At 43.4% G+C, this 13,832-nt stretch overlaps 1 protein-coding gene across 1 annotated transcript in view; it reads left to right on the forward strand.

Annotated features, from left to right (window-relative positions):
* Positions 1 to 13,832, forward strand: part of Csmd1 (CUB and Sushi multiple domains 1) — a 1,175,551-nt gene that overhangs the window by 644,346 nt on the left and 517,373 nt on the right. Inside the window, exon 6 of the mRNA XM_042054928.1 lies at positions 2,091 to 2,203. Within this exon, the coding sequence (XP_041910862.1) occupies positions 2,091 to 2,203 (113 nt within the window). The remainder of the gene's footprint in view (positions 1 to 2,090; positions 2,204 to 13,832) is intronic.

Raw genomic sequence — 13,832 nt, forward strand, 5'->3', positions numbered from 1 at the left:
ATTATATGAAATTTAGATATCAGAATCCATAGACACACTACTCTAGCTTTGAATCAACGTGAAGCACCCTATGGCTGCTTTCCAATGATAATCAACTTACTAGCTGTGATGAGACTAAAAAGTACCCTGTTCTCTACGGAGATGTGTGATGATTGACACAAACCTGGCCTCTTTGTAGACAGGTGTTTGCAAGTACAACAAGTCAAGAAGGTATTTGTTCAAGAGTGCTATAAATGGGCATGCAATTGAAATGCAATTCCACCTTGTTATGGAGATTAGAATCATTAAAATAATGTGTTTTAAAGCAAGTTTTATACTAAGCTCAACAGGTAAATGAAGGTGAGCTGGATGGGTCCGAGTTTTTAATCAACAGTTCCCATATCCTTTGGGCATTCTCAGTATTACCAGAGGTATGTGGGAGAGAGTTTGTAGGATAACCTTTCCTGGGCAAAGGGAGAGGAGATGAAGCCGTCTGGGAATCAGTCCTATCTAGCTGCCTGAACTGTACCTCAGGAATCCAAGTAGGGGTGGGAGATTAATTAAATAATACATAAGCACTTAAGATTGGGTGGAACTTTTAACTCTTAGCCCATCATGCACATGTCTGAAGTTTGTCATTGAAGTGAGCGTCTGACATAGCAGGCTTGACCCCGGATGCCTGCAACACTGCTTTCCCCCAGGTGATATAAATAAGGCAGCATTCTTTATAGACAAGCAGTTGCTTCCCTGTGCCCTGTGCTTGGAGACCAAGTACTCAGCTTGACCACAGAGGAAGCCACACAGGTAACTTTTGGAACGATGTAGCTAAACCTTCACAGACCAGTAGCACCAATAGGCGTCATTTCAAAACAAGATTTGGCAATCGAGATGCAAAACAATTTCACAGTGCATAGCCACAGTTCCTCCCAGATCCAGAGAAAACACATTAGGTGAATGTCCACATACGTTTGTATTGACTCTGCATCTGCAAATTCAGTCAACCACAAATCAAAAAGTGTTTTAAATTGTGTCTGTACTGAATATTTTAAAACTTACAAATATTTTCTTTGTTGTTCTGTCCTCAGTGATAGAAGGACAGCTGTCACCTTAACCTTTAGGTTCTGAGTCTTCCAGAAACTGTGCCCAGAGGTTATACACAGACATCATCTATGGGCTACAAAGGCTTTGAGCCACGGTGAATTCTGAGCCTTGTTGGGTGGGAATCTATTGTGGCTTCTGGGGAAACACAGTAGTTTATAGATGGTGAAGCTGTTGTACAAATCATGACTTAACTTTGGTACTTTTTAAGCTTAGCCAGGAAATAGTGGTATGTCTGAAATTCTGGGATCCCCAGAAAAAAAAAGCTGTTTTTTTGAAAGCTGTTCCCCAGGCTTGCTTTGTTTATTTCCAGTCCTTCTGATTGTTAGGATTTATGGTATGAGCAATGTTTCTTCCTTGCCACTCAAACCGCATCTCAGCAGTAGGCAGTGAAAGTCGCCAGGCCACTATCCAGGTGGCTGAGCTGAGCACTGGAGAGCAGAGAGGTATTGAAAACAGGTCTGAGAGACTGATCCCATCCACTTTTTAAAAGATACAATGCTATTTTAGTAAATTCTCACTTTATTCCAGTTCAAATATCTTTGGCACTCATTAGTCTCATGAAGGCTGTTCTTCTCCACCGAGGCGGGAAAGGGTCCCCATGGTGAACCCTACAGGTTGATTGTGGGAAAGTAGTCCACTTTCAAACATGATGAGCAGCAAGCCACCTCAGCTGTATATTCTTAGTCCCTTTTCTATTTATGATTCATTATGGCCAAGGTCCCGAGAGAAGGAACTGAGAGACAGAACCACATCTCCTGCATCTGTCATTGATGCAGAAGAGGAATGTTGAATCACTTTGAACACTTTGATTCTATCATCTCAGGACAGAGTGTTGATGTCCTGCTGAAATCATCTGAAGATGTGGAGGCATGCAACAACCAGCCTCTGCTTGAAGCGTCTCGGGAGACTGTCAATGATGCGACTTTAAAACGGGTGTGGCGGCGCCAAGGGACATTCGATTTGTTGGTTTCAAAGGAGATTACCCTCCTCTCTCTCTCTCTCTCCTCCAGGCTCACAGGCATGAACCTCCCATCACCCGTGATCAGCAGCAAGAACTGGCTCCGGCTCCACTTCACGTCGGACAGCAACCATCGGCGCAAGGGGTTCAACGCTCAGTTCCAAGGTAAGAAGGTGCCCACTCAACAATTGCACAAAGAAATAAGTAAATGACATGTGAAGCCCTGGTATTTCTCCACCCTGAGATTGTGGAACGTTCCTAAAGGAAGAAAATGAAACTTGCGTTTGAAGATGCCTTCTCTCCCATTTACTTAGAAGCCACCAGCTATAAAAGGTGTGTGGGAAGAAGTGGCTGCCACTGGTTAATGATCCTTGGCCCTCTGACGGTCTTCAGCAGCAACTGGTTTAACTGAAAAGTAATTAAGCATTAGATAATAAATTTATATTAGCACTCATTGTACTTACCTTCCACACAACAAATAAACACTCGCAGCCGTTTATCCATTATTTTATACGTTTAGAGTGGGCGAGCACACAGGTTGTACTTCAAAATTCAAATGAATTTTGATATAACATTTAGTTCAAAAACATCCCTACTCTTAAAAAACACAGCTACCAGATTTAGTAATTTTCATGTCATGAGCCTTGAAATAAAGATATTATTTAGCTAAGCACAGCTGTCTTTAACAGTGTGGTTCTAAAATGATCTCTGTGCACCCAATTCCTACCTTTTGTGCCTGGATCCTGAGCCTTTCCAATCATCAGTAACCCCTATTAATACAACAAAAGGGATTCCATTGATAAGTGGCCTCCATAAAAAATCATTCTGCTTACAAATAAAAATACCATCCTCAAAGTTCTGGATGGCGGAGGAGCTCACAAGGTACCACCCCTTCCCTTCTGAAACTGTTGGCTCCTGGGGGACTCAGGGAGATGCAAAGTCATTTTTCTTTAGCTCTATGCCCACTGGTGAGTTCACCAAGCCCCAGTGGGTAGTTTCTACCCCATGGTCTCACACAGCCTTGGTGCTACTCCAGGTTACAAAGAAAACAGAAGAGTGTGAATGTAAGCGATGTATGGGTGGGCTTGGGAAGAAGACAGGTGGGTGAGGAATGCTGAAAATGAATTGTGTAAATGTATGGACATATCAAACTATAAAACACCTCAAATGGACTCCCCATGTTTCACCCACATAAGAGCTTGAGACTGTGGCCCCCAGCAAAGCCGTGTTTCTTTCATTTTTGCAAAGCACCCGAAGTCACTTTTATTACTGTGCTACTGTTCTTTGGTCAAGTAGAATAAGACTGACTTTCTGGGAATGAAATCTGGGTGGTGCTGAGTTGAGTTTGAGGCTGGGGCTTGTTGATGGCCATCCAGGCCTCGGAGTGGGTGCAGACACAGCAGTCACCTAACCGTAAACCTAGGGGTGTCTTGTTTCACCAGAGTAAATCTGAGAGGAGGTCTTCTCAGTGCTTCTCTGTGTAGTCTTAAGTTTTTATCTTTACCTTCAGGATGCAGCCCGCCATACTGGACATTTAGAGTAGGAACGGCCTGTGGTCCCACTTACCCTGGGTTGTAGGGAAAGCCAAAGACTTTATTATAAGCACAGCTACCTCTGTTGGTCTGTCTTTAAGATCTTTTATGTTATCATGTTTGCTGTGATGGTGTAAGTATGGGAATGACCTGGTAATGGGGGAAGCGCTGTCATGTAGACACAGAGTGGAAGGAGCAGAGAAGAGGATACTAGTTCTGGTGGGGATCTCTCTGTAGCTTCTTTGTGTTCATCCACATGAATGGAGGGACCACCTTTGGTCTTCAGAACTCTCCCAGGCCAGGCTGGTCATGGAGTGTGCTGAGTTTGCAGCCCATAATGTTTCAAAGAATTTTTTCTTTAAGCTTTATTTATTTTCTCAGCAGTGGAAAATGTTTTTATATTATTCTTCAGGCCTCATTATTTGTCTGTGTGATTGGAAGAAGTATGGAATACAGACTATCCAGCTTAAAAATGACCCAGACTGGAAGACATAAGAAACACACAGATTGGGAGAAAATCAAATATATACCATTTTAAAATTGTAAAAATGTAAGCTACATTTCTGAAATTTACAAACATACAAAGTAGATATTAACTGTAAATAAATATTACATATAATTGAAGTATAATTAAAAATATAATTTAAGCATATTTCACTTGAATGCTATATAACTAAATTATATGAGTAAACCAAATGCACCTCAATCATTTATATATGTATATATAGAAACAGATACACAGAAAGAGAAAGTGAGAGAGGAGAGAGAGAGAGAGAGAGAGAGAGAGAGAGAGAGAGAGAGAGAGAGAGAGAGAGAGAGAGAGAGAGAGAGAAGAAGAAAGTGATAAGAAAAGATTAGGAAAAATTGTACTAGAGTTTAAAAGAATCTCTAAGCATTGCCATATTATAAGGCCACATCACCCTAGTTGAACAAGAAACTGTATATTGAAACCCTTCAGCCTGTCTGTGGGTTCAGTTCAGCATTGTGGGTAGATGAAAGCACCTGCTTATTCATGAGCTCATGAGCTCTTTGACTAGGACATCATCCTCAGACTACCTCTTAACAGATCCTTCACCCTGGGTCCAGACACAATGTCACCCATCTGAGAAGGACATTGACCTAGCAGAGCCTTCACGATTGACACCAGGAATTACTGAACTGGACTATGGCTAATGGAGACATGCAGAAAAGCCGGCATTTAATTTTCTGGCTCCAGAGGGCAGACCCATTGCCATTGAAGAGACACTGCAGGGAGAGGCAGGTTGCTGGCTCTAGAACAAAACCAAGCATGCCAGAGATAAGGAGTGATGACAGTGGCTAGGGATGCTGTCTCCCTGACTCCTTCCCTGACTCCTTCCCTGACTCCCAATACCACTAGGGATGCTGTATCTCTGACTCCTTCCCTGACTCCTTCCCTGACTCCCAATACCATGTTCTGGCTGAAGTTACCCTCAGATCACTCTCGTGAGAAGCCCATGGCTGTCATATGGAGAATATGTCCTACAACAGCCCTCTTCCCTCTGCCTGGTTTGAATACCGAAGAGCTCCAAACCCTATTTTCTTTTTACAAACTTAACACATTGAGGGGGATTATCAGCACAGTTGGTCAACAATCATAACAGTTCAAATACATACAGAACTGACCAAATGCCTTTACTTCACTTTCTTAGCACATTTCTGTCAAAGGTTGATTTCTCTTATTTTGACAGGAAGAGAGAACATTAAAGAACATAGGTTTGGCAGTTACAGGCTGTTAAATGCACACGGACCTGGGTAGGGATGGATACACTTAAAGGCCAGGAAACTATGGAGGACCCCATGGGGTTGGAATAAGGAGACTTTTCAGGGGAGGTGTGTGGTAGACAATAGAGCAAAGCAAACAAGGAGAAGGGGGCAAAGTCATGAGGGATGGGGGCTTGCAGGATTAATGAAGATAAAATATGTATAAAAATCCACTCGGAAACCTATTACTTTGTAAACCAATTCAAATTATAAAATAAACTTGACAATAACATTTGTAGGTTTGCCAGCCTTTTAAGGTTTCTGGTGGTCACACCCATTGCTTGAAGCCATCCACACACGGAGATTCCTTGAGAATTAAGGGACTTGAGGACAGTCCAGAGGCCCCGTGTCATTCCCATCTACCGTTTACAATTCCATAGATCATCCTCAATGGATGATTGTTGTGTTCTCCCGAAGGAGGGCTTCACAGGCACAAAAACAAAGAAAACATTCTTCGGGTTTTGACACTTTTCTCAGCTAAATAAACAGCCAGCACCATGGGATATCACTTCCTGTCTTGTCTTGTGATTTTTAACTGTCACCTCACAACCCCTCCTTCCTGGAATCATCTGGCTTCTCCTTAGCCCTCCCTTCCTCACCCATGGCATCCAGACATGCCTACATGAGACGTAAGGATGATTAGCAAGCCAGGCTGCCTTGCTGCTGCTGCTGCTGCTGCTGCTGTTTTGCATGTGCACTCGCTTTTAAGATAGTCCTATGAACAGAAACTGCCACAGAGTCAGAGAGGCCCCTCCGATAGATCTGTAGAATCTGCGACACATATTGGCCTCGTAGTATATGACAGATTTATGTGGGACACATTATTTCTCTAAAGCAGCTGAAAATGGAGCTCATTCTTTATATGGTGCCTCCGCCATTAATTATAATTAAATAAGGTCCTCGTTAGCACTATCTATCATATGGGCGTTTTTGATGTCTACAAGATGAATTTTTAAAAAACACATTAATCTTGAACCTTGAAAGCCTGTGTCCTGAATAGGCATCTCTGAGCTGGGCTTCAGTTCTCAACGCATTCACCTGGCTATCAATAAAATCTTGGTTTTTCACAAGATGCAACCCCATTGATTTCTGTAATGGATAAATCATTTTGAAAGAAAGTGTTTGTAATAAAGTTCCAATTTAAGTAGGAAACACCCTGTCTCATAAATCAAGAGAAAATCTGATGGCAACTTGAAAGCTTGTGTTGACACAAATAATTAGCTTGCTTTTTAGGTTATGGCTCTATATAAGTATTGATTTTCCTTTTATTTAAAATGAAGGCCTTTATACAAAATGAGGACTTCTGTGTTATTAAAAATGCATTTGGGAAATTGAAACTTCATATGCCCAGATTTATAAAACCCCTGTGTTACCCATTCTCCTGTATGCACGGTCCCTGCAAGTGTTTTGTAGACAAGATCTCTGATACAGAAGCCCCCAGGTCCTAGTGTCAACACGTGTGTACCTGCCTTTCCCCAGAGAGCACTACGTCTGTGAACGTGGAAGGGCATTACCCAGGACCGAGAAGGCGCTTGCCTGGCATCCCTTTAGGAAATGAAGGCAATCAAAGGCCCACATCTATCCGGTGCCCCTACAGAGGAGAGCAGGCTGCTGAGGGTGCCCTGGCTGGCCATATAGGGGTGGGGACTGATTACTTACTGCCATCTGGGGTGCTACTAGCTAAGTGAGATGCCAGGCAAGGTATTTTCCTGCAAAATAACCTAGCAAAAAAGGCAATCTGATTCCTTCTAATTTACTCTGGAAACCTAAATTTTTGTAAGAAAAATCATCTTGATAAACATAAATTCACTCAAATTAGACATGCATAACTCTTTTCCCTGAATATATGCTTTCATCCTCTCAGAGCAGAAGTCTTTGGCAGCTGCCAGCTCCAGGAACATTTGCATGCTCCAATCTCTGAACTCTTTTGGGGGCTCACATACTATCAATCAGCATCTTTCTTACTCTATTGAACAGGCTTAATCATATCTACTTCTCAGACATAAGAGAGGAGGAAAGTGTTGGTTGAGACTCTGTAAGGCACCTTCAATATTAGAGCGTTACTTACTCCCTGTAGGAGGCTTGGTCCTGCTTGGCCATCCTAACACATCCAAGTTCACATCCTGATGCTGGTTCTCGACCTGCCTGCTACCTGGCTCAGGCACTCCCAAGCTGCTTCAGGTCGCTGGACCCTTGTGTAGCCTCTATTTTGGCATCAAACTTTGCTTTTTAGCTCCATTTCAGCTTCTTTGGCGCTTCCCTTTTCTTCCTAAAAATTGAAAAGATCATTTCCTATTTATGTTTTCTCCTATTGTAAAGCCCCATACACACATCCTAAGCACAGGAGCCGAATTAGGCCAGGCAGGTCCAGCTAAGAAATCATAAGTCAGAGGCCAGGAGAATGGTATTCCAGAACAGGCCAGAGTGTGGGGCCAGGATTTTCAAACTAGATCGTTGAGTTTGTGGTGTTACCATGAAACAGAGGGGAAAGCAGAAAGCAGGGCGACCCCGTGTTTCAGCTAACAGAATGTGTTTGCCAGCCCATTGGATTCATAGTTCTCAGTGCGCGCATTTATTTCTGCCCCTCACCGTGGATATGGCTCAGCAGCGCTGGGGCCACAGGTCTGTGCCACTCCTGGCTCTAAGATGTGTACCTCCTGCCCTGCTCCAGAATGGTGTAATTGCGCAGTCAGTTCCTCCTTACCAATGCCAATAACAACCTCATGTGCTCTCTGTTCTGCAATGTTTTATCCACCGTACCCTCTTAGTGCTGTGCGCATGTGTACAGGGCTATCTACTGGAGCATGGGTTGCCTCTCATGGGCCACGTCCCTGAGGAAAACTGACTCTCCCACTCCCAGAAGGCATCAGCTGCCAGGGGTGGGGATACAGGAATCTTTCACTCATCCATACTGGTACTCTGTCTACCCTTATGTTGTGCAAGCCTTGTGCATGCCGTTGTAACCTCTGTGAATTCATGTGTGCAATCAGTTGTGCTGGCCTGTCTGGCAAATTCTCTTTTGCTACAAAGTTCTGCTCCTGACTTTCTTAATTTGCAAATAAATAAATAAATAAATAAATAAATATCCATAAACTGAAAGTGAAGTAAAAACTATACTGAAAAAAAATGTTTTAAAGGGCAAGTCCTGTGAAGAACTAATAAATGGAATTCCTTCTTTGCATTTGTCACCTCTAAGGGACACAGTGACTGAGAAGTGGCACAATAGGCTTGAGATGGTAGCCTTTGTTCTGCTGCCTCTCCCCAGCCTAGTGCCTCAGTCCAGTGACACAGTGCATGAACTTTAGCAAAGACATTTGGGGAAAAGGCAAGAAGAAAATGCTGGGGTGTGCTGGAGAGATGGCTGAGTTGGTGGGTAAGCGCACTGACTGCTTCTCCACAGTACCTGGGTTCTGTTCCCAGCACCCACGCGGTAGCTCACAGCTGTGTGTATCTTGAGTCCCGGGTGATCTGAAACCTTATTCTGGACTTTGAGGGTACTGTACACATGTGGTACACATGTGTCCACATGCCAGCAAAAACATTCATACACATAAAATAAAAATAAATGAATCTTTAATAAAGAAAGAAAATATAGCTGGGTGTGGAGGTGCACTCCTTTAATTCAAAGCACTCAGGAGGCAGAAGCAGTGGATCTCTGTGATTTTGAGGCCAGTCTGGTAGTCTACATGGTAAGTTCTAGGACAGCTAAGAAAGATTTTGTAAACAATAACAGCAACAACAAGAAAAGAAAGGAAGGAAGGAAGGAAGGAAGGAAGGAAGGAAGGAAGGAAGGAAGGAAGGAAAAGGAAGAAGAAGAAAAAGGAAAGAAGAGGAAGGAAGGAATGAAGCACAAGGAAGTTAAAATTCATATTAAAGCCAGGAATACTGACATATAATTCTAAAGTACAAGAGCCTGAGACAGGAGGATTGCTTCAAAATTTGATGTCAGTCTGAACTCCTTGGTTAGTTCGAAGCCAGTCAAGGCTACACAGGTACACCTCGTCTTAAAAATGAAAGAAAGAAAAAAATTGAAAGAAAAGGAGAGAGGGAGGGAGGGAGGGAGGGAGGGAGGGAGGGAGGGAGGGAGGGAGAGAGAGAGAGAGAGAGAGAGAGAGAGAGAGAGAGAGAGAGAGAGAGAGAGAGAGAGAACAAATTCAAGGCTGCCCAGGTACACTGTGAGTTTGAGACCAGCCTGACATCTTAGTTATACAATAAAATACAGCTTTATAAAAAGTTCAGATGAAACATTTAAAAATATATAAATATGGGCCTAGATGATTCAGGGGTCAAGAGCACATACTGCCATTGCAGAGGACCAGAGCTGCTCCCAGCCCTGGAGCTGGGGTTCAAAAGTCACCTGTAACTCCAGCTCCAGGGCCATCTGGCACCTCTCCCTTATCAGGTGTCTTCCACGTGCACACGCCCTCATTCATGCGCACAGACATAGAAATACAAATAGTTCTTAAAATACACTATGAGCTAAAATTAATGTTGCATACTGTAGTGATAAAAGAAAATAAGAGTTTAATAACATCAGATTTAGCTGTAACCTCTAATTTTGGCTAACTGTTCCTTTTGAAGGATGCTGACATGGTGTCTGGCAGAAATCCTAGCCCTCTCACCTTGAGTCACCAGCAGCACCCATGCAGGAGCGCCAAGGCTGAGACCAGTGGCTTTTTGAGAGAGATGTGTAGTGGTACCATAGGACATAAACAACCCAACAGGCTAATAAAAGAATATGCCAAGCATCTATCTATACCCGGCACTGGCACATCACATGCATACACACCTGTCATAAATACACATACTAGATACACACCAGGAACATGTTCACACGTCACACATACCCCAAGGCACCGAAACACACTGGTCACAACCACACACATATGTACTCACATCCCAGGTATATTCGATTCAATGCTAGCTAATTATATTAGATACAATAGCGTTCGACCTCAATTAAATCTTTGTTTTTTTCCCCTTGCTTTTATTATAACTCTCCGCAGTCCACGTCAATATACATGCTATTATGAAGCTAATTGTAAGTCTAAAAATCCACTTCTAACTTGGTATCCCAAGCCATACCCGTCCCACCAGCCCTGCAGCTTCACCATACCATGGCTGAGGTCAGCCAAAGGCTGGCAGCATGAGGGAGATTGCGTTCCAGGAGTCTTGAGTACTGCTGACCTGGCTGAGTATTCTTTTTCCTCAGTGCTAGGTAACGGACAAACCCAGGGATGCCAGCGAACATTGGCAAAGGGTCTGCAGCTACATGCCACTCCTCAAATTTGGAAGTTGAAATCAGAAGGGAAAAGGTTGTGAGCCACTTTTCTGGGCTGTATAAGCAGATGGCTGGGTACCTGGCCATTGAAGGAAAGCAGGCAATGGAGGCTTCGGATGGCAGCTCTCGGAGCTGACTTGGAAGTAGATCCACCTCTCTGTGGAAGGAGTATCAGAGACAGTACCAGGAGACCCCACAGAAGGAGTGGAGCCTCACAGCCAACGAAACTGTCATTGAAATACAATCTTCTAAAACGTTACTATTGAAATAATTTCAATATTTTCATTATTCTTCTAAGCTTTCTGACATATAGGTTTTTTTTTCATAATGAGAAATGAGATGTGCAAAGGAAAATTACATTAGGAAATTGAGTCTGTGGCCAGTTATCTTTGCCACTTAGAAGACACACCATCCTACATTAGCAAGAGCAACTTAAATGGCATTACACTAATCAGCTTATCTCTAGACCCCCCCCCCCCAAGAATTCATGCTTATTTTTTCAGATGCTTGTTGCATTTGATAAGGATAGAAAATGCAGTTTTTGTTAATGTTATTGCCTCTATTCCTATGAGATTTAATGTAAAATTATAACAGCTCTCTAGTTATATAATTCCTTTTTTTTTTTTTTTGATGCAGGGTTTCTTTGTGTAACAGCTCTGACTGTCCTGGAACTAGCTCTGTAGACCAGGCTGGCCTCCTCAAACTCTGCCTCTTAAGTGCTGGGATTAAAGGCATGGGCCACCACCACCCGGCATTCTATAATTCCATTGTATAAATTAGCACCAGCTCTCCAATCTGCTTACAGCAGTTTACATTCACTTTCATCATTTAACCCTAAGTGCTGAGTGCTCTCTGTGGCAGATCCTGGGCACAAACATTGGACAGGCTCCCCTTCATGTACCACTGCCCACGGATTTGATCCATTTGCAGAGCTCTTTACATACCAAGCAGCCAGCACTGTCCGAGCCGACCTCCGTCTATAGACATGTGCCACTCTCCGGAGGCCTCTTGCAGCCCTGGACACTTTTGTGAGTGAGGGACTCAGGCAATCACACCGCTCTAAGTGATAAGGATGAGGACGAAGCCCAGAAGCTACGGTGGATGGTACCTAGCAGTATCTGCCACCACTACTAAATGGTAGAGGTGAGTGAGTGTAGTGTGGAGCTGTGGGCCGGCTTCCCGCCGCCCGGCTCCCGGCCACCGGCTAGCTTATGCCCCAAAATAATTACACAGAAACTGTATTCTTTTAAACATTGCCTGGCCCATTATTTTAAGCCTCTTACTCACATCTTGACTAACCCATATCGAATAATCTGTGTAACACCACAAAGTGGTGTCTTACCAGGAAAGATTCAGCATGTCTGTCCTGGTGGCTGGCTTCATGGCACTGTTTGCAGAGGCAGGGCAATTGTCTGAGCCATCTACCTCACTTCCTTCTTCCTGTTCTGTCTACTCCATCCACCTATGTTCTAACCTATGAGGCCAATCAGTTTCTTTATTAATTAACCAATGAAATCAACAGATTGATAGAAGACCCGCCTCAATCAAGTGAGAAGGCAGCAGTCTATGGTGGGCTATCCCCAGCTCCCTCTGCAGAAGAGCAGGGATGCTGGATTCAAATGCGTGAGACCTAAAGTCGTCAGCGGGGACTACCTACTCTGTCCCTCTTGTGCTCCAATTTGAAGAATGAGCAGTGTCTATAATACAACCTTGGTGCTGTATTATTTTGGATATTATCTTTGTATTATTTGACAATGAAGACTTTGTTTTCCCTCTTACTTCTGGGAAGTGCTCTGTTCGTGGAGCTGTTGTGCTGTGTGGTGTGGTCCACAAAGGGATTTGTAGGTGGACACAATTATATCTTATCTGTGTCTAAGAAGAGATGTGAATTTTATTAGGGCGTGGTCACGTGCACTGAAAGGATTCTGTACAAGTAAAATCTCTTCAGTCCTGTTGTGCACACTTTATCTTATTAATCCAACCCCCCCCTCATTGTAGTAGAAGTTGTTCACATAACACCATAAAAAAGCAAAACACTTCTAGCCATATTCTCATCCATTGTTGATCTGGCTGTCTGGGAGCTCCTGGGCTTGGGAACTTCTCTCTGTTGAAGTTACAGTTACATTCCCAGTACTTAGAAAGCATAGGTGGTCAGCCAATACCTGTTTTCAAAATAGTGGCAGGAAATACAACTGGCAAGCTTGGCAAGGAGCCGGAAAAGCTACTGCCCATATCATATGATGAAGGCTAGCCATGTTCAAATTTATTTCTTCTTGACCAGGCAGGCAATGCTGGCAACAGTTCATACACACAAGAGCCCATGTCATAGCAGAGAGGTCAAGGCATGGAGTGCTGCCCATGAGGTACAGAAGTCAGGAAGTCAGTAAGGGATTGATGACACCATTCCATTCACATTTGAAGTATTTATGAATCAATTGAAACTTTCTTTACAAATGAAAATTTGCTTTATATTGTCCATCTGGGCAGAATTAGTAGCTGCTATGCACATAAACACACACCAATAGTTGCTACTCGTATATGCAGGAGCATGCCAATGTAGAAATATATACTCTTGAAATATCCTGCATGATAGTGATGCTTTCTACATAACTTCTTGTTTGTTTTTTTTATATGGCCATGTGTAGCCTACATCTCATTATCCCCCTGAAGGTGCAGACGAGCCCCACCATACACGACTCTGTACATTTCAGAATCAACAAAGGGCCTTGTACATGGAAACCTTTATTGAATTCCAAGTTTAGAACGCTAGAAATTTGGTTCTAAACTTACAAACCTATCTAAAAAGCTTGGCATAATTCTTCTGGGCAAATGGAGTGAGTGCATGATACTTGTGGAGTAACAGCCAAAACATGGAGAAAATAAATGAGGAGCCTTGGGCCAAATGAGAATTGCCATATTCGCCATTCCAGGGAAATCTGGCTAGGGCATGTGAGCTGGAGGGATGCGGTTCATTGGCGAGTCTGTCACAGCTGACAAAGAGGCACACACTTGTCATCCCAGGAGGGACACCATGGAAAGAGGAGCTCAACTTCCAGGCCAGCCTCGGCTATGTGGTGAGACCACAAGGTCACAGTGGCTAGTTCATTTTTCGTTTTATTGACAGTCATGCCAGCTATTTTAAGAACTACTCCTGTATTACCCACTACTTGGGGTGGGGAGCACTTAGTTCTTAGAACAG

Source organism: Arvicola amphibius, chromosome 4 (genome assembly GCF_903992535.2).
Source record: "Arvicola amphibius chromosome 4, mArvAmp1.2, whole genome shotgun sequence".
In the NCBI taxonomy this organism is placed as follows: domain Eukaryota; kingdom Metazoa; phylum Chordata; class Mammalia; order Rodentia; family Cricetidae; genus Arvicola; species Arvicola amphibius.